At 43.1% G+C, this 26,166-nt stretch overlaps 8 protein-coding genes across 13 annotated transcripts; 3 read left to right on the forward strand and 5 right to left on the reverse strand.

Annotated features, from left to right (window-relative positions):
• Positions 1-3: 3 nt before the first annotated feature.
• Positions 4-2,393, reverse strand: BCIN_06g05310 (hypothetical protein; the record flags this gene model as incomplete). Of its 2 annotated transcripts, none has more annotated exons than XM_024693598.1 (5): positions 2,233-2,393; positions 1,658-1,959; positions 1,318-1,601; positions 980-1,259; positions 4-910 (listed from the first exon to the last, which is right to left on the reverse strand). In XM_024693598.1, the coding sequence occupies exons 2-5, from the start codon at positions 1,946-1,948 to the stop codon at positions 131-133; spliced, it is 1,635 nt and encodes a 544-aa protein (XP_024549384.1). In that variant the 5' UTR covers positions 1,949-1,959; positions 2,233-2,393. The 2 variants fall into 2 exon arrangements, with proteins under 2 accessions (XP_024549384.1, XP_024549385.1); XM_024693599.1 differs by lacking the exon at positions 2,233-2,393 and adding an exon at positions 2,017-2,217 and having other exon boundaries at positions 131-910.
• Positions 2,394-3,036: 643 nt separating this feature from the next.
• On the reverse strand, positions 3,037-4,960 carry Bcbet2. Of its 5 annotated transcripts, none has more exons than XM_024693603.1 (5): positions 4,816-4,960; positions 4,469-4,757; positions 3,833-4,409; positions 3,641-3,780; positions 3,037-3,452 (listed from the first exon to the last, which is right to left on the reverse strand). In XM_024693603.1, exons 1-4 carry the CDS (start codon positions 4,918-4,920, stop codon positions 3,735-3,737), a joined length of 1,017 nt encoding a protein of 338 aa, XP_024549389.1. In that variant the 5' UTR covers positions 4,921-4,960; the 3' UTR covers positions 3,037-3,452; positions 3,641-3,734. The 5 variants fall into 5 exon arrangements, with proteins under 5 accessions (XP_024549389.1, XP_024549387.1, XP_024549386.1 ...); XM_024693602.1 differs by having other exon boundaries at positions 3,037-3,472; XM_024693601.1 differs by having other exon boundaries at positions 3,562-3,780.
• A 2,054-nt stretch (positions 4,961-7,014) lies between these two features.
• Positions 7,015-8,161, forward strand: BCIN_06g05330 (hypothetical protein). Its single transcript, XM_001559071.2, has 3 exons — positions 7,015-7,583; positions 7,635-7,738; positions 7,789-8,161. The coding sequence occupies exons 1-3, from the start codon at positions 7,125-7,127 to the stop codon at positions 8,009-8,011; spliced, it is 786 nt and encodes a 261-aa protein (XP_001559121.1). The 5' UTR covers positions 7,015-7,124; the 3' UTR covers positions 8,012-8,161.
• A 332-nt stretch (positions 8,162-8,493) lies between these two features.
• Positions 8,494-9,888, forward strand: BCIN_06g05340 (hypothetical protein). Its single transcript, XM_001559070.2, has one exon. It carries the CDS (start codon positions 8,737-8,739, stop codon positions 9,763-9,765), a length of 1,029 nt encoding a protein of 342 aa, XP_001559120.1. The 5' UTR covers positions 8,494-8,736; the 3' UTR covers positions 9,766-9,888.
• Positions 9,889-9,892: 4 nt separating this feature from the next.
• BCIN_06g05350 (hypothetical protein) lies at positions 9,893-11,473 on the reverse strand. The gene is made up of 5 exons (XM_024693605.1): positions 11,235-11,473; positions 11,074-11,181; positions 10,759-11,018; positions 10,553-10,697; positions 9,893-10,484 (listed from the first exon to the last, which is right to left on the reverse strand). Exons 1-5 carry the CDS (start codon positions 11,291-11,293, stop codon positions 10,223-10,225), a joined length of 834 nt encoding a protein of 277 aa, XP_024549391.1. The 5' UTR covers positions 11,294-11,473; the 3' UTR covers positions 9,893-10,222.
• Positions 11,474-13,161: 1,688 nt separating this feature from the next.
• BCIN_06g05360 (hypothetical protein) lies at positions 13,162-14,622 on the forward strand. Its single transcript, XM_001559067.2, has one exon. It carries the CDS (start codon positions 13,471-13,473, stop codon positions 14,434-14,436), a length of 966 nt encoding a protein of 321 aa, XP_001559117.1. The 5' UTR covers positions 13,162-13,470; the 3' UTR covers positions 14,437-14,622.
• A 5,256-nt stretch (positions 14,623-19,878) lies between these two features.
• Positions 19,879-21,438, reverse strand: BCIN_06g05370 (hypothetical protein). Its single transcript, XM_001559064.2, has one exon. It carries the CDS (start codon positions 21,071-21,073, stop codon positions 20,102-20,104), a length of 972 nt encoding a protein of 323 aa, XP_001559114.1. The 5' UTR covers positions 21,074-21,438; the 3' UTR covers positions 19,879-20,101.
• A 959-nt stretch (positions 21,439-22,397) lies between these two features.
• On the reverse strand, positions 22,398-26,033 carry BCIN_06g05380 (hypothetical protein). The gene is made up of 3 exons (XM_001559063.2): positions 25,721-26,033; positions 23,228-25,659; positions 22,398-23,156 (listed from the first exon to the last, which is right to left on the reverse strand). The coding sequence occupies exons 1-3, from the start codon at positions 25,832-25,834 to the stop codon at positions 22,913-22,915; spliced, it is 2,790 nt and encodes a 929-aa protein (XP_001559113.1). The 5' UTR covers positions 25,835-26,033; the 3' UTR covers positions 22,398-22,912.
• Positions 26,034-26,166: the final 133 nt, after the last annotated feature.

Here is a 26,166-nt window from a genome sequence, read left to right on the forward strand (position 1 = left end):
CTTTGATAAAAATTCGACCACAAAAATGGCCTGCTATAAGAAATCTTGTTCAAAGGTCAAAACGCCTTCATGCGGTAATATATGAGGTCATGGCCTTTGAAACGCTATGAAAAGTAGAAGATCCCCAAGATCAAATACCAAAATGTGGTATGTTGATATTTGCACCATTGGTGATTGGGTCTGATAGTTGTAAATGGTTGCTAGGTAAACGTGAACCATGGCTGACCGAGTTAAAATTTCCATGAAAAGCTTGAGTGTAAGCATTCAGCGGCTTTGTATCCTGGCTCATTTGAGAGAGATCCGTGCTATCACCTCCGTATGAGAAAGATCGGGGGTGGTGATTATAGAGTGGGTTGTACATTGATGAATTGTCAAAAAACATTTGAGCTGGGAAGCCGTGGTGAGGAGTGGAAACAGTTCTTCGGACATGGACATCAGATTGACCGTTTTCCTTAGCGAACATACGCATGGCACTTGGTTTAACAACTGGTGTGGGGGAGATCTGGTTACCAATATTTACGTTCGTGAAGCTGGTGGAGGCACCATCCGAAAAGTCGAACCTATGATCTTCTAATGGGCTCTCCGTACGACCTGGGCTGACCTCAGGAGCATCCTGGAAAACGTTAAAAGAACGCTTCTTGGCTCCCATCTCTTCCATAGTTATTCTAAACTCTTCGTCTTCCTCGTTGCTTGGAGTAAATCGAGCGCCGAATGCCAATGGATTGAGTGTGGGTGTCGATTGTAATGCAAGTTGACCAACAGGTTGACGTGTTCTAGCGGATACTTGTCGTTTTTCAGGACTTCTAGCCAAATTTCTTGGCCGACCAGCTCTAAGACGGGGTACATTGACACTGACATCTGCCAAGGCCGCTTTGCGAGTTCTTCGTTTCTTTGGAGTGGGGTCACGAATCTAAGCAACTTGATGTCAGTATGTGATGTTGCATTACAACTAAAGCAACCACGATCTTAAAACACGTACAGGACTAGTATCCGTTGAAAGGGGACCAAAAATGTGTCTCGAGGTTCGGAAGGCTCCATCTGGGTGGTAGGAAATCTCAGTAGGCTGGACCTCCGCAGATGCAGCCATCATTAATTCAAGAATTGAGCCATCTTTTCTCTGATTCCGCATACGCTTCATTTCGGCAGTGGCAGAATCGAAAAGATCCATGCCAGGCCAGAACACACCCTTCAATTTTGCATTTTCGGAAAGCTTCTCAGTATTTTCACCATCTACCTCCCCCTTTAATGGCGTAGTGAGACTATACGAATCTTAGTTAGTATGATGGTTTTATAAAACGTGACAGGTAGTCTGCTTACTTGGTGGTATCCGATACAGTTCCTACTGCCGAAGGGGTCTTTTGAAGTGTATAGCCTGGAATTTGACGTCGAGAGGTTGGTGTTGCATAAAAAGCACTGTGATCCCACTCACTTCCCATGTCAGAGTTAGAATTAGATGTAGATGTATTATTGTTATTGATACTGTTGTTTGTTGCGGTTGGCCATAGATGCATTCTGGGAACAGGAGCGCGAAACATGGGTGCTAGATTGGCTTCATTGTCAAGGAGATTGTATTTTTCTTTCTTTATTCTCGTTTGCCCGGGCTGGTTTTGTGACAGTTAGTACAATTCAGCAGCTCTCATTCGCAAGAAAGAATTACTAGTGCGTTGTTGCTTCTGGTCTTCTTATCCTTAGCAGCTTTCTTCTGATCTTTCGAGGCAAGTCTCTCAGATAGTAACCGTTCGAGATCATAGTTATCGTACCAATCCTCGAAGTTGTCCAGTTGAATCTTTGCGGTCAATTCCGACGCAGCTCGAATCTTAAGCTTAAAATAATTGGATAAATGTGCTTTGGAAGATGTATGAGTGAGAAGATGAGATACGTCGGAGAATTGAGGATTCTTTGGGCAAATACTGCAGTGCAGTGGTATATTGGTGTGGTTCTTCGACATTTTGGTTGCAGCTATTCATCCAAATTTGTTAGTAATTGTGTGATTGCACATGAGTTGAAGGTACACGCATAATGCCGGATTTGCAAAAAGAACAAGAAAATGTTTGCAGAAGCCATCCTCTGCGGCTTCAATTGAGGAAACCGCAGAAGTCAGGCCAATTTTGTACAAGAAAGCAAACGTTCTTCCATTCGGTGCCATTGATGGTATTTTTGGACCTCAAGAAGTAATTGGTGGAGCTTAAGGGCGTTGCGTGTGTGAAAAGACTGTGCGGAATCAAAACTCACAGATTGTTCTTAATAAATGCTCCGGCTCCTAATTGTCGATGGGAATGAGCAAAGGTAGCAAGTCGTCGATTACTTCTCCAAATGTTTGTGAAGAAGATGGTTTCCTCAGAATGGGACAACTGAGAGAGAAAGGACTTGCATACGATGAAGGTTGGAATGGCGGAAGGAAGAAGAGGTGACAACGATCGAAAATTATAATTTATGACAGAGAGAAAATGCAGAAGGCGCGTTGGTGGTTTAGTGGAGTCTTGAAAAGTCCGGAAGAGACAATCACGTCTAAAGGTTCTTGCTATATCAGGTCAATATGTGTTCCGCAATGGAGACGCGCATGAATTGGGGAAAAGAATATCAAGATGTGTTTGTGAGTGTTGGCCTTTGTAGTGGTATATAGTTGATTGTGAACGGGATGATATTGATGTAGTGATAAAGATAAAGGCCAACGATGCAGTTGTTTTTAGATGGAGAAAGCTCTCGAGTTCTACTGTGGAAAGAGAGTATACCACTGTCCTGGTCGCTTCGAAGATGTGAATTCAAATTGAGCATGTGATAGATAACGTGGAGATAAAGCAAGAACTGGAAACACAGGACAGTTCACAGGAAGGTATACTTATCAGGTCGTCATGCATGGAATAGGTAGAGTTGTTGCGGTTGAAATTCCAGATTCAAGTCGAGCTGCCGAACGGCTTTAGGTTGAGGACGACGACCTTCCTCTTTATTGTGTATTATGCCCTCACCTGTCACAACACCCACCGCAACAATGAGACTGAGAGGGGCTGCAGCAGAAAGGAAACCTTGGTTCAGAAATCGGTTGTTGAGTCATTGATGTTTAGAGATAGAAAGCATAGCTAAGTTGTGATAATGTCCATTTTATGCCAACTAAATGGGAACAACAGAGAGGGGAGCATTTCACCCATTCTACTCCTTGACCAGAATACTCATATACGAGGGCCCGTCTTGCTTGAATTGCAATGGCACTTCCATGATTTCTCATATCATCGGCCAATTCTGTTCTCTCACCCTTTCCCATCACTTCACTTTACCTCTGATTCTAGCTGAGCCGTAACTCTACAGACAATAAACCATGATGAAAAGTACGAAAAGCATAGAGGTCCATATCACATTTCTTCAATATCATGTCCCGTTGACATTTGAGTGTTTATGCTACTAGCAAGTCATAAACACCTCATGGTCAATGAATTGCTCTTCTCCTGCCTTGTATCCTGGTACCACGTGTTACTCGATATAAGGTTATTAGATGGCAGGAGTTGGATGAAGTGTGTGTTTGGCTACAATAAGGAATTATTCATAATAAACTGTTGCTCGACTTACTTCCGTGATCAGATCGTACGTTGAGTATCGAAGAATTTATGTGAAAAGTCAAACTTATGAAAAGCCGTTGTCCACTTACCGAAAACACCCAAAGCTACAAAGGCCCGGTAGACAGATCAATGGGAATACTTTCACCTAATTCATAATTCATAATATCATTATCCAGAGATATCTTAGGGTTGCCCTAGCACTCGCTCAGTTATTCTCTTCGGCATACAGCTAGATGAGGTCAGCCGGTGAAAGCAATAACGAGAACGATCTGAAGACTTACTACATTGGATCAACCTCTTCGACACCAGGGAACCCTAGAAGAGACAGGCCGGCAACACCGAAGCAGGTATGAAAGACATCGACCATATCACCTGGTCTATCGGCAAAGCCACCTTCCTCTGTGTCCTGACACTTTAAGATGAAATGGGCGAGTTTCTCTCCATCAATCCAGTGCAGCCTCCCAATCATAGCGAGACTCGTCGCAACCCACCAGCTGTAACAAACATCTTCTTTTTTCTCAGGTCTGCCATTCAGTCCACCGCACTCTAATTGCCTCTCACTCAACCATCTACCCAGCTTATCAATATTAACCACGTCTATGCGCTTTGCAATTGACAATGCACCCAAGCAGGCAAATATTTGTCCCGAATGTGATTCTGCTCCAGGGCTAACTCCATAACCTCCATCAAAATTCGCACACGAAACAATGTAGTCCACTGCCTTGTTAACATCCACCAAATGTAGGAGATTTAGCAGTGAAAGAGCATTGAACGCTGCATAGAGAAATCTAGTATCTTCCTCGCCCCACTCATCTCCTGAAAAAGTTCCCGTATCCTTATTTTGTAGATCCGCAAGGTCTGCACATCGGAAGCATTAATGGTAGCCCCTCTCGAATCGCATACATGGAGACACTCACATTTTCCAACTAAATCTTTTCCCTTGCCATCCAAGTTCCGCTCGAGATCTTCCACCGCATCTATCATCACCAATGACTGCACGGCACTAACTGTATATAGCAAATGTGCATCATGACCTGGGGCAGCTCCAAAACCACCATTTTTGTGCTGGCAGCTTAAAATGAAATCAATTGTGTCCCGTCTCGGCAGCGCATCAGGTCGGCCGAGTAAATGAAGTGCAGTGAGCCCCCAGTAGAGTCCGTTTATTCGCAAATGTTCTGTATGCCAATATTCGAGCTCATCTTTGCGCTACAAGCAGAAGATGTCAACAAGTGCGGGTGGAGATACGAGGAGGGTGAATACCTACGGAGTCGAGACTCTGTATATATTTTACGTGAGACTCGATAGCGAGCTGAAGTTCTTCCGGCAGAGTGGCAGAGCCTGCTCGACCCGGCCCAGATACGAGAGCCATGATTAAAAACGTGTATTAATTTGCTCCAAGTACAGAATACTATGATCTCGAGGAACAAGTCTACAATGCTCAACAGAATGACCCCACCTCGAGTAGGTTGCTGACAAATCATCCTCGGACTTGATCTCGACATATTTTGGAAACTGTGCAATCAATTTATTAAACAACTAAATTGGACATGTTTGCTTTACGAGGCTGGCCATCTTAAATCTACCACGTCGATAATTTATTTGTTACATATCTCGATGTACAGCAACTTCTTCTTCTAGAATATCTGACTCCTACTGAATCTCCTTACATGACGTTCTTCCAACTGACACGCCCATCTAACCACAAAACTTGCTCACGATTTCAAAGCCAGACAGACACATTCGCACAACCTTCTTCAATGGGGCTTCCATTCCCTTTGGAAACCATTCCACGTCTCGAAATAGCCTTTGTCGATTTCAAATGGATTTGATGTCTACCGTGTCATCTGGCCGACCAAGCCGTCTTTAGAACCAGGTAATGTATAATAGGCTGTTATGACCGAAGACGATTGATTTGGCCCCGATTACATCTTACTTCTTAAGTGAGTTTGGCTCAAAGGTGGCTCGCATGACGAGGACTAGTCGACCTTGCCCTTTCATCGTCATATCACTGCTCCAGAGATGAGGCCATCACTATCTGCTGCGTTAACAGCCGCAGGTATCTTCATACTACATGTAAGAATGATCATGCCATCGGCATGTAAACATGCTTGATATCGGGAAGGTTTTGATGCGTGGATTGTTCCTCCGAACCGACTCGACACATTCACGCATTTCTCTCAACCGCAAGTCAAGTATGGGAAATGGGCTGTCATGGTTTTCTTTATCGCCATTCAAGTGAATGTATTAGATAAAGATTAAGGGCTAGGAATCAACATCTCATCTCTTAGTTAACAAGTAACTAACTTCAAAGTTCCTACACATGTCACACATGGATGAGAGATGTTATACAAACACTACCCGAATAGCTCCTACAATATATGGTGCGGTTATAAAACTCGCAATGGTTTAGATAAGTACTATTGAACTCCTATTTAGGAGCACAAGCCATTTTAATTCCTATCTCACTTTCTGACATTCACAATGCATCTATATCAGATTTATGATGTGAATCCTCAAGAAGATTTGATAGATTTTTCGTCGGTACATCTTCAAGTCTGATTTGAATCCTCAAATGAAGGACAAGCTTGCCCATTGCATGTACCTCCAAATTTGTGAAGCAATTCTACTTTGGAGTGATTTGGAGGAGTTGGAAAAGGAGTGGAATAGATATCATTCCTGTAAAATTTGCAGGATTCTAACCATCAATCACCCCGCCGTAATCCTTCCGGATAGCATTGTCATCAGTCATCGAGTACATAATCTTTGTTTGATGATAGGCGATTGTTCAAATTCCGCCGGTGCATGCTTCTCTACAGTTGATGAAGTACTTTTGACTTTGATTCTCTGGAATTTAACCTGCGGTCAGACTCATAGAATGAAAAATGGCCATATACGCTCTTTAGAATCCAACTACATTCCATCTTCTTAATCACTACATATCGATTCTGTTGAAAGACTGTAATGCGCATTTGACGGGGGTACGGAAGCCAGTCGAAATCTTAGGGCTCGTAACTCAACCAATCTCTTGGCGTGTTGTTGACAACCGCCCTTCCAAGTACACAGCCAACGGTTGAGATGTAATAGCGACAGTGTTGTCGGTAAGGAAGCCGCTAACAGTGGGTCTAATGTACGTAAGCTCGTAAGCTTCGCTGCATGCTATCAGGTCTAGACGAAGACGAGAATCTCAGACCTTACTTGTTCAAGGAGTAGTAACACGTACCGCGTTGCTGAGGTTCTATTAAATCTCACCTCAGTTTTTACAGACTTGGAAGGATTTTGGTGTTATTGACTTTTACATCATGCTATACCATATCTTGGCCTATATCAACCCCCCTGAAAGATGCTTTGTGTAAGCCAAATATGGGTATCTGTTCGTTCTTACACTCATTCCATGAATCAGCCCAGAACATTGATTTACATTGCATTCTACCCCATTGAACTAGATGAGAAAACCCCCCAATTCGTACGGCTCGTCTGTTGAGCTCCTGCATAAATAGAGGGCAAAAGACTCAAGATATTAGATTTGCAGTCAAATTGAGTTTTTCAATCATTCTATTCCAAACATCTGCAATTATGGCCAATTCTAAACCTACAGTAGTTTTCATCCCAGGTTTCTGGCATACCCCAGAGGGATTTACACCTCTTGCTAGAATTCTGGAAAAAGAAGGCTATCCCTCTGTCCTGATCAGCTTACCTAGTGCAGGTGCTCACCCTGGGCATCCTGACTTCTCACAAGATGTGGCCACAATTCGCAAGATCATTACCGACTTATCCAATGAGGGTAAGGAAGTCATGGTGGTGATGCACTCTGGTGGAAGTGTTAGCGGCAGCGAAGCTTCTCGTGGCTTGGGAAAAAAGGAACGCCAAGCCGAGGGAAAGAATGGCGGGATAGTGAGGGTCATTTATATTGGCATTCTGTTACCTGAGGCAGGGAAGACTTTGTTTGAGACATTTCAAGGCGTCGTCTCGAGTCCTGATCTTGATCCGGATTTTGTGATCGATGAGGATCAGAGCTTCCATGTAATTGCTGAGGTAATGTGTTTTGACATGTCTTCAAAGGTAATGCTAACGCGTCCCGGCTAGGATGGCACTTCAACTATCACCGATGGTGACATGAGATTCTATAATGATCTCTCTACAGAAGATGCAAAATATTGGGGCAGCAAGTTGACCTCGCTTTCGGTAGGGTGAGTAGAATGGCCAGATGTGGTGGTCCTCTCACTGACGTACCATTTAGAGTCGGAATGTCTCCATTGACCTACGCAGCTTGGAAATACATACCTTCAGCATATATCATGCCACTGCAAGACAAAAGCATTCCACTGAAGCAAGTTCGGCAAATTGTAAAGGAAGCGAATATTAAGATGGTGTTTGAAATAGAGACAGGTCATTGTCCATATCTCGCACAACCAGAGACAGTGGCTGATTTTATCCGAAAGGCAGGAGGAGAGACCATTTGATTGCTTTAGAAGGAAGGCATGGGACTATTGCTCTCTATCAACCAGATACATTTCGACCTTCTTTCATGATATGAGTTTCGTGATCTTCAAAGCTAGACTACGCCCCTTTCCCTGGGGCCATTACCAAATCATTTCCCGAAACGAACCCCACAGTGTGGATTCTGGCATATTTCCATGACCCCAAAGTAAACCTATTCAGCAAACTACGCGTTATCCAAAAAGGCATCATCTGTAGAACCTACACTAATACGGCGCGCATGTCCCTGGCTGCTAGGCATTGCTTGGCTGACTACCGACGATGAATAGCAAGGATTGTTTGGAGTGCACAACCTCTCTTCAGACCAGTACAAAGTGTCGGACCGCCGATGAGTGCGAAATGCTTTTCTGCTTGGTAAGAGAAATAGTTCAACCCTCAGGGATACATACCCTCATACCTTGCAGACTGATCAGCGCCGCTTTTACTTCCCCACGGCACATTTAAAGCGGCTCTAAAATACGGGAAACGGGCAGCTATGAAGTCCGAGCAGGTCAATTAACGGCGGAAGAGCGGTCACAGAAACTTCAACAATTTAATCAATACTGAAGAAGCTTGATAAGCAAAAAGGTAGGATTCTGTAAGTACTATATATCTCTCCAAGTCTATCAATTCGTCATTTCATGCTTCAATCACGTTCATTACTAGCGGACCAATCTCTTCCCCCGAACTTCATACATCTTTACTCACCATGCAGCCCGACGAGGAGCCACGCGCAGCACCACAAAGATTCTGGGACCTGTACACCCCTAAACCACCAGTAACCGTTTCCGAGCCAGTTAAAGTGCCCCAAACCTCGATTTCGCGATTGGAATTGAGCGCTGTCCCACCGGTCTCACCAGCATCAGACGACCGAGGAGAGGCAAAAACCGTCCTCTATCTAGCGTACGGCTCCAATCTCTCTGCCGAGACCTTCAAGGGAAAACGCGGCATTACACCCTTGAGCGCAGTCAATGTTCATGTTCCTTCAATCGATCTCACATTCGATTTATGCGGAATACCTTATACGGAGCCCTGCTTCGCAAATTGTCAATACAGGAAAGACCAATCAAATGTCCCTCGGACAAAAGATTATCACAAGACAAGATGGCATAAGGGATTGGTTGGTGTAGTCTACGAAGTGACTCGCGAGGACTATAGGACTATAATAGCTACCGAGGGAGGTGGCTCATCATATAAACAAGAAATCGTTGACTGTTTTGTTCTTCCAAAAGGTAGCAAGACTGTGGACCCAAATCCTAGTTCCTTACCGTTTAAGGCATATACTTTACTCTGTCCGCTCAATGGTGATGCGAACCGCATTGCTCGTCCAGATCCAAACTATGCGCAACCATCTGCGCGATACCTGAAATTGATAACAGATGGAGCTGAGGAGCATGGTTTACCGCAGGAATATATCGATTACTTGCATGACATTAGATCATACACAGTCACGACATTTAGACAGAAAACGGCGCAGGTCATTATCATGACCTTTATATTACCTGTTATTCTAGCGCTGTTCGGACTGGGGAAGATCTTTGCAGACAAGAATGGCAAGCTTCCGGATTGGCTAGCTAACGCAATGCTCACATTATTTAGATACGTTTGGATGGTGTATGATAGAGTTCTGAAGAATAGATTTGGCGATGGGGAGAGGACAATAGAGAGAAATGGAGATGGCATTAAAGAGATGGATTTGGAGAAGAGCTGGGACGAGAAAAAGGTGCCTCTGCTGTGAAATCAACAGCGGGAGACACTGGACGTCGATTTTGAGCAGTGCACATTTGATAGAGGTCTTTGTACATATCGGGTGCAGCATACACATTGTATTATAGAGGAAATAGCTAATGTATTTTTTGTATATTTGACAGCTCAGAATTTCGCATCGGCTACTTTTGCTCAAGTTTGATAGTATCATTCAAACATACACGCAGTTCTAATTAATATCGTGTACTATTCGTCCGGCATTTTGTAATGATGTACTGCTGTTATTTCAACACAGATCAGAACAGGAGCTAAGAAATCGACCGCTGGCAGATTGAATTCTCAGGCGTATGTCTCCCCTTCGAACATCCGGAACTTTTGACGGAAAGGGATAGAAAGGCAATCATCTGTGTTAGTCTTTCTTGCTACGTTCTGAATTGCCTTGCTATCATCAAACGAGACGAAAATGCCTCTTCTCCACACCAAACGTCTCAATCGCCTCCAGCCTTTCTGCCCACCACATTTACCAGCATCACCTCTACACAAGCACCCTCCTGTACCTCCTGAGCCGCCCGTCGATACAATTCCATTACATCTCTTGATTCCTCCCCTGCAACATTGACTAATTCTTTTATACCGTTCATATGCATCAAAGTCCACGCATACAGAATATCGGGCTCTGGTCCGAGGAGTTGGTCATCCAGAACTGTTATTTCTCGTTCTTGGAAGATGGGACCGAGCTGACGTATCCACCTATGGATTGTCAGGACACAGTACAGTAGCATACTGTTTAAAAGCGAGAAAGAAAATGGGAATAATACTCAAAACTGGAAAACCCCTTCAGGGGAGCTTCATACATCCATTTTATCAGCCCTTTCAGGTTGTCGGTTGATAAGTGTGGAGTGGCAGCTGTGCATGTCATCATGCTGAAATCGACTTCTTTCCATTGGATGTATCCGCCTGGTCCTACATATTACAATCTCAGCTCACTTTTCACATTGCATTCTTCTTCAGGGGAGCAACGAACTTAACAATGTCAACACATTGTCTAAAACATATCTTGGATCTCCGCCAGGAATCACGACACAAAGTAGACCTATGTGGACCACATCATATTGCCCCTTCAACCTCTCCGGAACAGGCTTGAAGATATCCATAACATCTAGCTTGACATTCGAGGGAAGCAATGCCGAATGTGGATATTGACTAGTTGAGATGTCGAACCCGTCTAATTGTGCGTTCGTCTTTGACTCTGCAAGCTCTTTTGCTAAATCTATGAGCCAGATTCTCCAGCAACATTAGCTTCGTGCACATGAATTGTTCGAGACCCAAGATCGCTCACCCTGTTCCGCATGCTATATCGGCAATCTTGATGTTTTCTTTGACTGGAATACAGGGGTGTAGAAGATGCCCGACTAATCTTTGCCAAAGCCAATGCTGGACGTAGAGACTATATCAGTTAGGGTGTATCTGTATAGATGAAGGCTCAAGATTCAAGCAAACCGGGAGGAACCTAGGGGACTTCGCTCAAGGACATATTCTTCTTCTGCGGCTGAAGTCATTGCGTCGCTGTTATGTTCACTTGAAATACTGTTTCTGCTGGTACCAGACGATTCATCGCGAGTGAGAATCAACCTGCGAAGAAATGTGAGCAATGCAATACCAGTCTATGACGAGGTAAGGCTATTGATAAATGGATGTTGATATTGATGGTGAGTTTCACCGATGTAACATCCGAGGTCATGAAAAGAAAAAAGGGTGCGGTAATTCCTCGCCACATTGTCCTTCGTCGCCACCAGCCACCAGCTGATACCATTCTATCGTCTCATTTCCCGATACTACATCTTCCACAGCAAGAGTTTGACAAACAACTGGCAATCTTGGCAAATGCGGTGTGTATCTTTCCAATTCTCAGCTACTGAGCTGAATTATCAATCAAGTTTTCACACTGCACAGTACTGACCATATTTCGAGTTCAGAGTTGTTCTTAAAGCAATGTCTTCGTTCACAATGTTCCATTTGAACAACACTTGCTGTCTCAAGCTACACAACTGCAAGAGTCGGATCTGTAACAATCGCCGAATAAAGGATTTCGGAAGGAACGTTTGCGATGTTGTACCAGTTCTTATGGCTAACAGCAAGGAGAAATATCTCCTTGACAACGGATGAAGCTAATAGCATTTTATCACGGATAACAGCTTAGCTTGAAGGCATTTGAAATACTCAAGAGGCTGTGGTGCCTTTTGTGAGTGCAATACGCCCTTCTTTTAGTAGGTAGGTTTCAACTGTCGATGGAGAGTTGAAGAACAGTTTGTCCAGTTTTGGCTGTGACTTTAGTCATGCGTTTTGTTTTTCGAGTATGGATCTCTTGCTCATCTCATATATCCGTATGTTCTCATTTGCTCACTTATATGCTCCAATTGAGCACTCTTTGCTACAGCTGTTTGCCAGCAGGGAATTGGTTCCTTGAATACCCTATCTGAAAGTCCTGGATGTTTCTTTTGCTCCTGATTCTATCACCTCCTTCTACATTATTTACTTCTTGTACTTCCGATCAGACTCCGACTCGGGCAACCAAGATTAGATTCTTTGAGCGTTGAGCCCTTGATGTGGCAAATCACAAAACTCTGCTATGTTTGTCAGCTGTAACGTTTGTCTTGCTCGGGCCGCGTGTCATGCATATTTGAACGTACCTCCCTATGTAGGTACATCGACTATTCGAGGACCTATGAACGGCAAAGGATACATTTCTCACATGTGTCGATGACATGTAAGCGTGCAAAGTGGTATGGGTGCTTCTTACAGTGTTTTCCAAAGACAGGAACCAGGAATTGGATAACGTATCCATTGAATTCATACATTGTCTGTTGATTGAGGCAAAAGGAACGCAGAGAACTTTTCACTAGAGATAGTTCTTTTCGACCTTTTCCAGGTCAATATGACACCACGAGGAAGGCGAATAGCTCTTACTCGTACGATAACACGTATGAATATTCTGACCACTGTCTGCATTAGAACCAAGGCACCTGCCATACATACAGTTGATTATGGTACCTGCAGCCTCAAAGCTCCTTCTCTTCGTGATTTCATGTGCATAATGTTCACATGATCTGACATCTCCAAGTTTAGAATATTGCCCAGCAAATTCGGTTCCAAAGTGGATCTCCCCATCCTTGCTCCGACTTTCTTAGCATTTCATTCGACTGCCGCATCATCAAACTCTAATATTATATTTAGCGTGGGGGTCAGAAGATCTGTTGTGGGGTAGTATGATGATCCCTAAGACCGAGGTTTTTTCCATTTCCCTCTACCAAAGTCATCACTTTCCTTCAAACCGATATCCGTCCACTCTTATGAATTGTCCGCGTGCTCAACGGACGTGGGGGGTTATATTTGTATAGGGAAAGTGGCCCCCGAGTCATCTATATTTGAACTACAGATATTGGGAATTTGTTGGAGTAGTGCTGGACTATAATTTGTTGAGATGCTTTCTGATCAGACCTTTCACTTCGGTATATTTGTACGTAAGTGATGAATAAGATCTGGGATATGGATAGTTCCAATTTCAGTCTATAGAAGCTAATTTAGGATTCACACTTACTCCGTTGTTATATTTAAAATGTTTTCCCTTCAATTTCTTTCATTCCCATCCTCATATTCCCCAGCTTGATCATTAATTTTACAATTTATCATTTCTTGCCGTTGTGCAATATCTCAATCACCGAACACAATCTAAACAATGACTGCCTCACAATCCTATAGGAACGGCAATGGCTCTGCAAACGGGCATCGTACATTGGTACCAGGAGTCTATGTTCCTACTGTTGCATTCTTTCATCCAGAATCTGAAGAAGTCGATACCTCTACAGTCGCCAAACACGTTTCCAGACTTGCCACTTCTGGAATCGCAGGCCTTGTTGTCCATGGCTCAAATGGCGAAGCAGTCCATCTCACACATTCCGAACGCTCGCTCATCACCTCAACTACACGCAAAGCTCTTGACAAAGCAGGTGCCTCGTCCATTCCGGTTATCGTAGGCTGTGGTACCCAATCAGTTAAGGAGACGCTTGAACTGTGTAGAGAAGCTAAAGATTCAGGCGGAGACTATGCAATCATTCTTCCACCCAGTTACTACGCATCACTCTTGAACCCACAATTGATATTGGATTTCTTCACGCAAGTCGCGGATGCAAGTCCAATCCCCATTATCATATACAACTATCCTGCCGCACAAGGAGGGCTTGATCTTAGTTCCGACGTCATCCTTACACTTTCTGCCCATTCCAATATCGTGGGTGTAAAACTCACGTGTGGAAATACTGGAAAGTTGGCACGAATCGCCGCATCTGCTAAACCATCCTTCCTCACCACTGGCGGTTCTGCAGATTTCATTTTGCAAACTATGGTAGTGGGAGGCGATGGAGTCATAGCTGGATTGGCAAACTTAGCACCAAAAGCTTGTGTAGAAGTCATGAGACTATTCAAAGAAGGAAAGATGGAAGAGGCGAGAGAGCTGCAAGCAATTGTTGCAAGAGGAGATTGGGTGGCGATAAAGGGGGGTTTTGTTAGTGTCAAAGTTGCATTGGAGAAGTATTACGGATATGGTGGATTGCCTAGGAAACCATGTGCACTTCCTGAGAAGAAAGCATTGTCAGCGATGAATGAAGAGTTTTCAGAATTGCTTGAGCTGGAGAAAACTCTCTAGTCCAATTGAGTTGAAGAAAATAGAACCCAAAAATATTTTTGAAGCAATTCATTCAAATAGCTTGAACCGCGAGGGAACAGCATCTTCAATTGTCTAGCGATTTGAAGAGAATAGAGAACATGAAAATGCAAAGCATGAAAAGCTTTTTTGATATTATTTGAAATGTTATTATAGAGTGTATCCTTATCTTCAGCTTCCTTTTTACTTATGAGTCTATCTTCTTGATACCAAGTCCGACTTTTGCTTCCTGCAAACCTTCGCTGTCCCATCTTGTCACCCTCTCATATCATATTCATCAGAAGCAAGATTCAAGTCACATACTCCCCGGAGGTGGGCATCAAAGTTGCATACTGGGTTTACCTATTGGACATAAAATTGTCATTATTTCGGATCGATAACGTCACATTCATCCAAATTTTTATAGAAATTCTCAATTTTACACCACTTTTGTCTACGCGCATCTAGAATGTGGTAGCGTGGGGGTGCAAAGTCGGTCTTATAATCACATGACTACTTAATTCGGATTATGACAAGAAGATACAACCGAAGAAAAGCTTTGTAACCGAGTGGCAACTAGCGACATAGTTGAATAGTGAGAAGACCATTGAGGGTCATCAGTGTATTGCTTTCTAGTGGATAAACGAGATCAATCGAGATGTGGCAAAATGATGAGAAGTAACGTGACACGTGCCTGACCACCAAAATTTTATCTCATTCCTCTGCTGTGGTCAAAAAAAGTGATTGTCATGACTCGCGAATTGTCTACAGGCTCGATGATTCGAGCTGTTAAGAATACAGCCAGGAAACATTCAATAGTCTAGAAGGAAAAAAATGAGAAGGTGGTCTCGAGGTGGTGTGGTGGTCTCGCAGATGTGGGGTGCGGGGTATGTCACTATATGTAAGCCGGGATTCGCGATTAACAGCTAGGGAATTACTGCTACATCTGGACAGAATGCGTCTATACTTTTCTCAGCCTAGTCATGTTCGTCAACGCGGGAATGTCGGGAATGCGGAGGATCCACTCTGGTGATTTTACCGATCATACGTTTCTCGTAACTCACCCTCGGTTAGGCGAGCACGGCGAGTTGGCACGATATCGGGAAGGAGAGAAATATTACTTGTATCTTGGTTACTTTTATGGAACATAGCGCATTCCCGAATACCCGCCCGTTGGAATTCATGATGGGGATACGAGTACGTACTAAGCTGCGTCAATTCTGAAGATCCACTTCATGTCTTCTCCACCCCCACGCCCGTTTTGTTGACTTAAAGTGGGGGAGATAGTAATGATATCGCGATGAGGTTCAGGTGAGAGGATATCTTCGAGGTCTCTCTCATGGACCTAGGATTTCATTTCATTTGAGTAGCTGCAGTTCATACCTTTTTCTAAGCATTTTGTTCGGCAAAAAGCTCATGTTGTCGATCGGACGGTTTGGGTCTAGAGACTTATAATGGGGAGCGGCGAAGGGGAAGATTTGAGACTATATTATGGAGGGAATTGCTGTATTGTTTGTATTTATATTCTTGTTTTGATGGTTTGGGGTATCCTCTCACACAGCTACTCATGCAATAGTTACATATCTCACCTCTACATTCAAAAGACTTGCCAAAATATACGTCTATTAGACACTTGTCGGGACGCCTCTTGTAAGTGGAGAGATATAGATATACCACAAAACGACCTCGCTCTTGGCTTGTGATTGAAAAGTCCTGATTTGTAATTCCTCTAAATACTCATCTTGGATTGCTCATCAACTGGTCTCAACATGCATACTATTACCTGATCTACTTATTAATTCTCACTCGTGGAGAAGGTCGATCTTCTACAGCCGACCTTTATTATTACGTATTCATTATAGTATATGTTTCTTTCTTATTAAGCAACATTCCAATGAATTACTGTCTCGTAATTGGGGAGCTAAGACGATGAATGTATTTCCTTGCGTGTGTATTGAAACATCCAAACTTTCGAGGTCTGCGATCATTCGTAGAGATTCTCAATAGGTGTAGACGTCCCCTGGTATTTAAGTATCATTGAAACCACATAATATATGAATCAATGCGTGATAAACTAATACTGAACAGGATGAAAAAGATGAGTAACATGCAGCAAATCTTTCTAGCAGTATCCAGTCGATGTTTTTACCGGAAGATAGTCCAATAGCGCGCGGCGGACGACGAAAATAAAAAAAAGAGCGTTTAAACCTAATTCCAGCAGTCACAGTATCTACGTATTCAGATTCGCATGCGGAGCCCCAGAGGTAGAACCCAAAGGGTCAAATCTGATTGACAGACGAAGAATCTCATAAGATCTATAAAGGAACATGAAACATTAGCGTACAATTCACCTCGAAGTTCCACTCCGCGTCTTCTTCTCGAGGAGTTCAACCGAGATCTACAGAGGAATTCTACAGGTCACGACGCGCTGATTTTCGATTTGAGGTCTCCCTCGAATGACATCTTGTGGAATGAATGGAGGCTTGGAATCCAGCTTTGTGGATGATTATTGAGTGGGAGATCTCTATGGATCTTGTGATGGGGATGGTTAGATCTAAGCTGAAAGATGGAATAGAATGAGATAGGTGACTACGCGGGCAGAGAGCATGGGATAGAAGAGGGGATTCTCAGTGGGAATGAGATGGAAAGGGGGAGAAAGTCCTAGTGACTCGAGAGTTGAACTCGTATAAGATTTCTCCGGGAATTCTATTCTTTATTTTATTCTCAGATTGTGAAAATGAAAATTGAATTTTGCAGGATAGAAGATTGAAAATGGGACGAGAGAGATTATTTAAGATATCGTGTGTAGCAGTTCTTGTATCAATGATGAATGATATATTTTGTTTATGCACAAGAGAAATGAAATGGAATCGAGATAAGATTATTTTCTTTTGTTCTTCTCTTCTATTTTTGTCTCTTGATTTCTATCCTATTACTGTGACTGTAGTATTATTTAACTATGAGGGAAAACAGATGCTCGATAAATTGACTATTTCAAATTCCAAGAAAGAAATTTTGTAACGAGCAAAAATATCTATATCATGTTTGAAATTATTGTACATTAATATTGTTTGCGGCTTGAGTGTCTCTTTATCTACTTAAGATGTAACCACATAGGTTACCATTGCTCAAATCGATAATACAAAGATATATCTGATGATCTTGAAGATTAGTTCCTCTTCTTCCCTTCTTCTCATCCTACTTCCTCTCCAAGCAGTGGCAGTGAGAACCAGGAATGAGAAGAATAGAAGCCAGAATATGTTCCACCAAACACATCTCAGTCTTAGCACTAACAATATTCCTAATCACCATGCCACAATTCCTAAAAATCATCCTCAGCATTAGAATTGCCATTCTTTCTATCAGAAGATCCGAGCATCTCAGATTCAACATCGGATTCGCAGGGACAAGCAAATCCCTCCTCCCGATAAAGTCGATGCTTATTATAAAGCGATATCCGACAGCCCATTTCTTCAAAGCTTAAGAGCTGCACACGGGGAAGTGTTCAATCAGGATTCTCTAGAAGCTTTTCTTTGGGAAGTGTTACATTATCAAGCTTTAGGAGTTCCTGCCTTTCATTGAAAAATTCTTTCCATATAGGCTTCCACCACTCCCGCCTTGCCCATGTCCAATCTCTCTGTAGTATTTTCGATGTCTTCTCTATGTCGGTATAGGAACGACATGGAAAAGAATTATGACACCTGGTCCTTTCAGAGTCATCATCACTCGGTCTTCCGAAGTCGCTATCATCATCATCATCATCATCATCATCAACATCACCGAAACTCTCTATCTCTGTCCCCAAATCCGTATCGGAACGCTCATCGATTTCAGTTTCATGCATTCTTCTGCGATTCCGTAGTTCTTTGGTCGAGAGTATTCTCCCGGAAATGTAAGCCTTGTTCTTTTGCATACTCCTGACAGTTGAACTACGCAAGAAATAAGTTACCACGTGAACATTTCTCAGTTGCTGAACTAAATATCTGATAAAAGAGTAGAGCCAGTTGTTGAACTCCAAGTGCATGTTATCGTAATTGAATGCCAAGTGAGTAATCCGTCTCATGTCTTCTTCTGATGCCTTTTCGAAAGGATTCTTCCTGTAAGTAATATCTCTTTTGGCATTATTCAATCGATTGATGTAAACAAGATCCTTCTCGGAATTGTAATGAATGGGTCGTTCTAGAAAAGACAAAAAGGCATGTTAATAGGATTTGAGTGCTACCTTTCGAGATATACCGGTGGTGTGTAAGAGAACAGAGGGCTTCCATTGACATGTTGAAAATCAGTCGAGAAGGCACATCGAACAGTAAAGCGGCCGTGGTAGTCTATGATTGGCCACATATCATCGCGATAGCGTTGATTCGCCGTTGCACGACCGGTATATAATTGCGTCTTGATGAGTCTCCCGTCGGACTTCGGAAAATTTGCTTCAAACTCAACGATTCGAGGTAGAATGGCAACGACAGCGAATTCCCAGATCAAAAGCTGAATTTCGTTAGAGAGTAATACGAATTTGGTGAAGCTTTTCTCTTCATCTATTGACTGAACAGTATGCACTGAGGGCGACATGGTTGCTTGATTTGGCTTATCCATTGGAGTTGCGAAATATGTCCAGTAATTCTGAGCATCTATTTATGAGAAAGTTCTCCCATCGAAGGATTGTCAAAACCAATCGCAATATCTCTGGTGCCTCTTGATTAAAAGAAAAGATTACATATGAGAAATATGTTGAATGAGAAACTATCTTTTAGTATGGAACTAAGTCAAGAATGTTTAGGACAAGGTCACGTTCGTCATCAGCCATGGACAAGTTGCGCTAGCAAAGATCGAATACTATTTTAGTGAAATATTACCCCAACTTTTCCCCCTGAACTCCTACTATTCATCTAAACTCAAGTGAATTGTCTAAAAATGGTATATGTGTCAAAAAAGAGAAGAATAGAGTAATCGAAAAGGGCTGAGATCTTTGAACAAGTTCTACGTGATCCCAAAAATAGAGAAAGTCTGTCTCATTAATAGTATAATGAAAAATGTAAAATACGTTGCATATTTCATTTCATAACACATGTTAGCAAGTGTTCAAAATGTGATCTTTTAATCTTTCAATCTCATGAGCTTTTTACCGATATGGACTATTCCATTGTAGAATTTGTGCATTACACATAGAGTCTGAAACTCGAAAATATATAGGATCTTCATGGGATTTCGAAGTGTTATAGAGGCTCGTTTTGGTGGTGTGAGGGGGAGGGGGATGGGAAAGACTCCTTCAATTACATGATACTTACTCCTCCATATGCCAATTTCCCAATCCGTTCTAGAACCATGCATATACGATGCGTGGATCCGTAGGAACTCTGCAAGAGAGAAGGAAAATCATCCAAATTATAGATATATGCATCACAGCACATACATCACATACATCACAGATGACAACCATGAAATCCTTGGAAGAGAAAAACAAAAATATGTATAAACTGGAACGAAAGCTTCGCGTACAGCCAAACTCGTATCTTGTCAGCAAGCAAGCTATCTCCATATTCGCCATTAACATTAGAGGTATCGTATCATATCCATATATCATCTTCCATTTCATATCCATGTTATTTCCCCATCCCATCCGAAAGAATAAATTAACACCTAGCCCTCATCTTGATCTTCATTCTCATACTTACAAGACCAAAGCCACAAGCCCCACCATCCCCATAATCCCCGCAACACCAACTTCCACCGCTGGTCTTCCCACACCACTATTTCCAGTTGCACTAGCCGTCGCGCTCGCACTAAGGGCAGAAGCACTATCACTAGCCACAACCGTCGTAACTGTAGCCACGATCTCACTAACCGTACTCGCCGCCCTCGTACTAGCGCTTCTCGTCGTTCCTAAAATAGTGGTCTCCGTGGTCCCTATATGAACTTCCGTACTGACAATTTTATTTCCTCCAACTGAACTTGTGATTGTCGTCGAAACTGAAATCGTCTGCTGAGAAATACTTTCTGAAACAGTAGTCGCGGGAATCGTGGTAGCAGGAATAGTACTGGCAGGAAGCGTCGTCGTATAAGTGACTGTAACTCCGCCTAAAGCCGACGCGGGGATAGCGCTACCCACTCCACTGGCGGTGAATTGGGATGGCATAGGGAGAGTAGCGGTATTAGGTTTGGCAGCGCTGTTGCCATTGTAGATATTTCCTGTTGTCCCATCTTTCTCTGTATAATCTCCCGATTCCAAATTGGCGGTAGCACCTGAAGAAGAAGAATATGACCCTCCTACTACAGTTCCATAACTATCATCTGGAAGATAATAATTGGTTGTGAATTGATCGTAGCAAAAAGGGATGTTTAGGGAGTGCATGGTGAGACATGTTAAAGAAGAAACGCAGCATAATGAAGGCGAATCGCGTTTTTCGACACTATGCTCTGAGGAGGAGGAAAGCGATCGTTTGCTCGCAGGTAAAGAGGAGAGAACAATATCTTGAAATAGGTTCACGAAATCTGAATCCCCGATCTGTGGGGTAGTGGCAGTGTTCGCCCCGGCCGGAGAACAAAGGGTGTATCCTTGTTGACACTCACCGCGAGACTTGAGTACGGATGCTGCCACCAATGCTGCAGGCGCAACAAATGCGATCAGAAGTTGATGGCGCATCTTGTTGATATGTATGTGTCGTTTTGGTTAAAGGTGTATCAAGTATATGATGTACAACCTAATGTCTGTTTATATGTACCGGGTTTGAAGTAGATAGGTAGTAAAGCGAACAATTTGAGGTAAACCCGAACCAGCTCGATCGGAAAGCGAAGTGTTACCTGCAAACAATGTACAACTCTCGTTCAAATGTCACGATACAATCAATGAATGCGAAAGAGCGGAATAGATTGCAAATTGCCAACAAGAACAATAACGAACGAATGAACGGTGAATCTTCCTCGACAGCACGTCTGAGTTCCTCTCACACTGTTTGAAATTTACAATGCGACAATGTTGAAAGAGGACAGAAACACAAGAAGGAAATCGACTTAAGAAAAGAAAGGCAAAAATTTCCGTCAACCAACAGGAAAAAAGCAAGGAGAGTAAAATACTTAGCTGCTCGGGCTGGTCAGTATAGTGAACTCACTGAATCAAGTATGGTTAGCATAGTGCTTGCATGATCGGGACACGAGACCCGTCCGGCGTTCATAGGCCATAGATTTACTTGTGCCTTGCAGACGGTCTTGCATTGTGCAGATAGATGGATTTTGTATGGACGAGAGGAAAGAAAAGAAAAGGAAAAAGAAAGACAATATTTCCAGTCACATTAACCTTATCGAGGGTTTCGCTTGGTTGGTTGGATGATGTTGATTTGCTTAGTCATGCTGGACTAGCTGACTAGCTCTGGTTGGCTCTTGTTAAGACTTGCTCTAGTGGCTTAAGGTTATTTTAAGGCTCTAATTGTGAGTTCAAAGCGCTTCATTAGCCTCGGATATTTGTTTATGACTACGAGTAGGGACATTGGAAAGCATTTGCCGATATCTAATAACTACCTGTCTCGATCTAAAGTGCCCCTCGCCCAAATCTCAACTATTTCCATCTTCCATCTTCCATTTTTCAAGAATTGTATTCTATAGATACCTATTATAACTCTGATCAAACAACGAAGTATAAAGTCATACCCCCCTCACCCCCTCTTCCTCGTCACCTCAAACCAACATCCCACAACAGACAGCCCCGATTGACCCCAAAACCGACCCATTTGATCCCAGTACTCACTCTTCACCCCTCCTTCTCCTGCTCATCATCTTTGGCCGTTTGATCCGTTGCACGTCAATCGTCAAAGTGTCTGAGCATTATTGAAAGTCTAAAAATCCCCGAAAAATTTAGACGAGCCGATTCATAGCAGGGGTCGAAGCGCAACCATTATCAATCTAGACAGTTCTGAGGGATGTTCATTATCTGACCGCACCGCCACAGAACCGCCATCTGCTCGTCAAATAATTCCCCATCTGGTATTGCTGCATCGTAAAACTCTTCATGAGAATTGGGAAGTATTATCAAAATGTGAATGTAGGAAAGGAAGGTCTAGAGAGTCTGTTTCTAGCTTCGTTGATTTCTAACAGTTGCTATCTCCATTCTTATACCCCCTCTGCCAATTCAATCCAATGTCGAAAACTAGTTCAATCGATCCCTCACATATCGTGCTCCCATCAATCAAGAAAATAAAAGTTATAAAACAAGAAAGCGTGGGTATACATAAGTCTCATCTATTCTTTATAGTTTTCGTTGCTCGTCACTTCTTTCTTTACTTTATTCATCCACTGCCCCTCCGTATCTATATCCGTTTCCCCAGCCCCCCCTTACTCTTCCTCAAAATGCTACCACCACCAAACTCCCTTATCTCATTCATTCAACAACAATAGGTGATATCCTCAGGCTAAATCCAATTCAACAATAACCTCCCCAGTCTGCCCCAATAAATTTCCTTTACTTGAATCTCCACTAGGGTTCATTCATTTATTTCTGTCCTGAGAAAAACCATGAACTTCTCTTTGTGCTCCCGGTACTTCCTGTCTCCGAGTTTTGCAAGTTTCCGATAATTGGGATTGGCGCATCACCGCCACCGCCTCTCAGTGGTTTGGCAATTCTACTACCCGCGCCACCAAAGCTAAATCCACCCGTAGGCGAGCCTAGTCCACGGGTACTACCTGCTTTGGCAGCTTCGAGTCGTTCTTTTACTGCTGACAGTTGGGCTTCGAATCTAAGGGAAATGTTAGTAATGCTATTGATGTATGATTGAAATCAATTCGAAAGTAAAGAGGGAATCCGTACCTGTGACTGGCAGTAGTCAATTTTTCTTGTGAATCTTGTAACAAACTCTCCAAACTCTGAATCCGTTCATTTCTTGCAATCAACTTCCTCTCAGCAATAGCAACTTCCTTCTTCAAGCTGCCATTTTGTTCGACCAATTGTCTCTGAACATGAGTCAATTGTTCTAGATTTCTCTCCAAGAAAGCCATCTTCTTTTGTTGGGCTCTGTTATTAGACGAACGGAGAACGTTGTTATATTGCTCGCGAGTCTCATCGAGGGAGATTTCTAGTTCAACGACACGTTCACAGCGATTTTGCAAGTCCCGCATCAAACTCTTCTTCATCACGTCGAATTCGGCGATTTGTTGTTGAACAGTCTTGCCACTTGCTGAGCCTGGTGCTGTACCATTAGATGCACTGCCTGACTTGACTCTCTGTTGCAGGTCTTCATTTACAGCCTTGAACTTCTCAATCTCAGCCGACTTTTGAGCGACCTCCTTCTTGAGGTCTTCTACTAATTCGACCTTAATGTCTTGATTGTTGGAGTATGCCTTCTCGAGGCGCTCCTTGATCTCAGCGACATCCCCTTCGCCTAAGTTGCGTTCAAGAAGGTCTTCGTATTCTTGCTCGAGGACTTGAAGACGTTGTTCCAACTCTTCTCGGCGCTTGACATTGGCATCATTCGATGATGAACCAAACATGGAAAGTTCTGCCTGTCGAACAATGCCCTGAGTCTCGACGAGTTTTGCCTTCAATTCTTCAAACTCATCAGGGGGAATGGCTTCCCCGGCAGAGCTTTGCTCATGAAGAGAATCAATATGATCAATGACCTTCTTGATAGTCGCTTCGTTCTCACTGAAAACATCTCCGCCAAGATCAAACCCAGCCATCATTTGTGCCATCTTTTCGGCCTTCCTCTTCTCCTTCTCGTCTAAGGCAGCAGTCGATTCTTTGGCGCTCATTTTTACATTAAGTAATTGCTGTTTGAGTTCGTCGAGCTCTGCGGTCAATTCGGCGTTGGCTTCTTTTAAACTATCCATGGTGATTTGTGCCTCTTTGCTCTCGAATGCTAATCGCTCAAGTTGCATTTTGAATTCGTTTGCTTCACTAGTAAGTTTCTCATTATCCTTATTGACCTTGGTATCCCGTTCCTTTAGGTAAGTGAGTTCCTCTTTGGTGTCTCGCAAGGTCTTCTCTGCAGCCGCAATTTGAGTTTCCTTTTCCGTTATTTGATCTTGAAGTTCATTTTCACGTCGTAAAAATTCCTCTCTCTCGTCTTTATCTATTGGTATACCTGGAGTGGCGGACCTTTCCGCCACCGGTGTCTCTGCACGACTTTCTGTTGCTAAACGTGAAGGTGTAGATGGCCGGGGCGTTTGAGCTGCCGCTGCCTTTGCCCCACTAACGCCTGCGAGAGGGGGTGCCCATTGCTCCTTTGGTACAGATTCTCCCTTACGCCATAGTTGAACCTCTCCCTCAAGTGTAGAAACATAGGTTTCAAAGGTCGTGACTTGAGATTGAGCCTTCCTAAGTAAGGCTTTGAGTTCCGCTGGACTGAGCTCTGCGTTGACCTTGGCCTTATTCTTGATTGCCTTTGCTCGCATACCAAATCTCAAGGTACTCAGGGTTTCTTCGGCATTGTAACTACTGGGCGAGCAGTTGATAATAAGTGTTGTTCTACTGTTTCCTCCTAAACTCTCTTGTAAAATTCTGGTAAGTTTCGAGTCTCGATAAGGAATATGCGATGATTTGCCGTCTGTCAGATTGTTGATAACCATACCAAGAGCACTCAAACTCTTGTTGATCTTCTTTGCCTCCTCCAAGGTTTGTCCACTAGCACCAGTCTTTCCGACCTTTTCACTACCAGCTAAATCGACCAAGAAAAGTTGACCGCTCTTTGCCGACCCGGTTTCAACGTTCTTTTGTGTGATGGTTATAACGAATATAGAATGTGATCGAGAAGACTCTGCATTCATGTTGGTCGAGGCTACCACTCTTGCATCCCCTCCTCTTTTCAAAACTTCGTAGACTTCTTGAACACTTGACACATAAACCTCTAGTAAACCTTTAACGTAGACGCCTCTATTTTTTTCTTCGTGGATTGGCAGATTGTCGTTCTGTGGCTGCAGCAAATCTCTAATGCGTTCCATATAGATTTCCATGTAGCTGACTCTCACTGTATACTCGATCGTACCTGGACTGGACAGAATGCTGGCGAATATTTGCTCCACAATTCTGGGAATAACACCTCTACCATCATCATTGTCAAGGTTTGTTCCCATCATAGTATACGACTTTCCTGCTCCTGTTTGACCATATGCAAAGACCGTTCCATTATAACCGTTAAGAATGTCGTCCACAGTGGGCTTGATAGAGAAGTCGAAAATATCTTTTTGCCGTGAGCTCATGCCAAAGACACGATCGAATGTAAAAGAACCAGCCGCTCCATTTGACTATCTCTGAGATTAGTAGAGTACAACATCTCCGGAGAGTTAAGTTCCACAAGACACATACATCAAGAGCGCAGGTATCATCAGCCTCGAATTTTACAACTGGTTGAGCACCCTGCTCATTCTCAATGCGATTCTGCGGCCTGAACCGACAGACAACCTTAATAGAGTTCGACATGATCGCGAGATGGTTGCTATCCCGGAACGACCATATGTACAAGAGTCGAACTCAGAATTTATGTTGTCGTTGCAGATGTAAAGAAGAATGTATGTGAGTATTTACTTTGTGGTCAGTGGTTGGTTGATAAGGGGAGGATGTTGACACACAATCGCGCTAAAGGTCTTCGCGTAGTAATTCCCAAGGCCAATGCAATGTCGGAAGAAATAAATTTGTGTCAATGCAATGCGACCATACAGAAAAGGTTGCACGGTAATGACTAGGGAGATGCTTGCATGTATGAGGAGTAATATCAATGAGTTGTTATGATTGTCAAACAGCATTGGTAAGCA

Source organism: Botrytis cinerea, chromosome 6 (assembly GCF_000143535.2).
Source record: "Botrytis cinerea B05.10 chromosome 6, complete sequence".
In the NCBI taxonomy this organism is placed as follows: Eukaryota; Fungi; Ascomycota; class Leotiomycetes; order Helotiales; family Sclerotiniaceae; genus Botrytis; species Botrytis cinerea.

Bases quoted from the DNA above. Each gene is read 5' to 3' on its own strand.
- Bcbet2 (XM_024693603.1), bottom strand. From the start codon at position 4,920: ATGGCTCTCGTATCTGGGCCGGGTCGAGCAGGCTCTGCCACTCTGCCG. The intron at 4,758-4,815 runs GTAGGTATTCAC...TTCTGCTTGTAG, and splicing joins ATATACAGAGTCTCGACTCC to CGCAAAGATGAGCTCGAATA. The intron at 4,410-4,468 runs GTGAGTGTCTCC...TCCGATGTGCAG, and splicing joins AAAAGATTTAGTTGGAAAAT to ACCTTGCGGATCTACAAAAT.
- BCIN_06g05330 (XM_001559071.2), top strand. From the start codon at position 7,125: ATGGCCAATTCTAAACCTACAGTAGTTTTCATCCCAGGTTTCTGGCAT. The intron at 7,584-7,634 runs GTAATGTGTTTT...CGTCCCGGCTAG, and splicing joins GCTTCCATGTAATTGCTGAG to GATGGCACTTCAACTATCAC. The intron at 7,739-7,788 runs GTGAGTAGAATG...CGTACCATTTAG, and splicing joins TTGACCTCGCTTTCGGTAGG to AGTCGGAATGTCTCCATTGA.
- BCIN_06g05340 (XM_001559070.2), top strand. From the start codon at position 8,737: ATGCAGCCCGACGAGGAGCCACGCGCAGCACCACAAAGATTCTGGGAC.
- BCIN_06g05350 (XM_024693605.1), bottom strand. From the start codon at position 11,293: ATGACTTCAGCCGCAGAAGAAGAATATGTCCTTGAGCGAAGTCCCCTA. The intron at 11,182-11,234 runs GTTTGCTTGAAT...TAACTGATATAG, and splicing joins AGTCCCCTAGGTTCCTCCCG to TCTCTACGTCCAGCATTGGC. The intron at 11,019-11,073 runs GTGAGCGATCTT...ATGTTGCTGGAG, and splicing joins GATATAGCATGCGGAACAGG to AATCTGGCTCATAGATTTAG.
- BCIN_06g05360 (XM_001559067.2), top strand. From the start codon at position 13,471: ATGACTGCCTCACAATCCTATAGGAACGGCAATGGCTCTGCAAACGGG.
- BCIN_06g05370 (XM_001559064.2), bottom strand. From the start codon at position 21,073: ATGCGCCATCAACTTCTGATCGCATTTGTTGCGCCTGCAGCATTGGTG.
- BCIN_06g05380 (XM_001559063.2), bottom strand. From the start codon at position 25,834: ATGTCGAACTCTATTAAGGTTGTCTGTCGGTTCAGGCCGCAGAATCGC. The intron at 25,660-25,720 runs GTATGTGTCTTG...TCTCAGAGATAG, and splicing joins ATGATACCTGCGCTCTTGAT to TCAAATGGAGCGGCTGGTTC. The intron at 23,157-23,227 runs GTACGGATTCCC...CATTTCCCTTAG, and splicing joins TTGACTACTGCCAGTCACAG to ATTCGAAGCCCAACTGTCAG.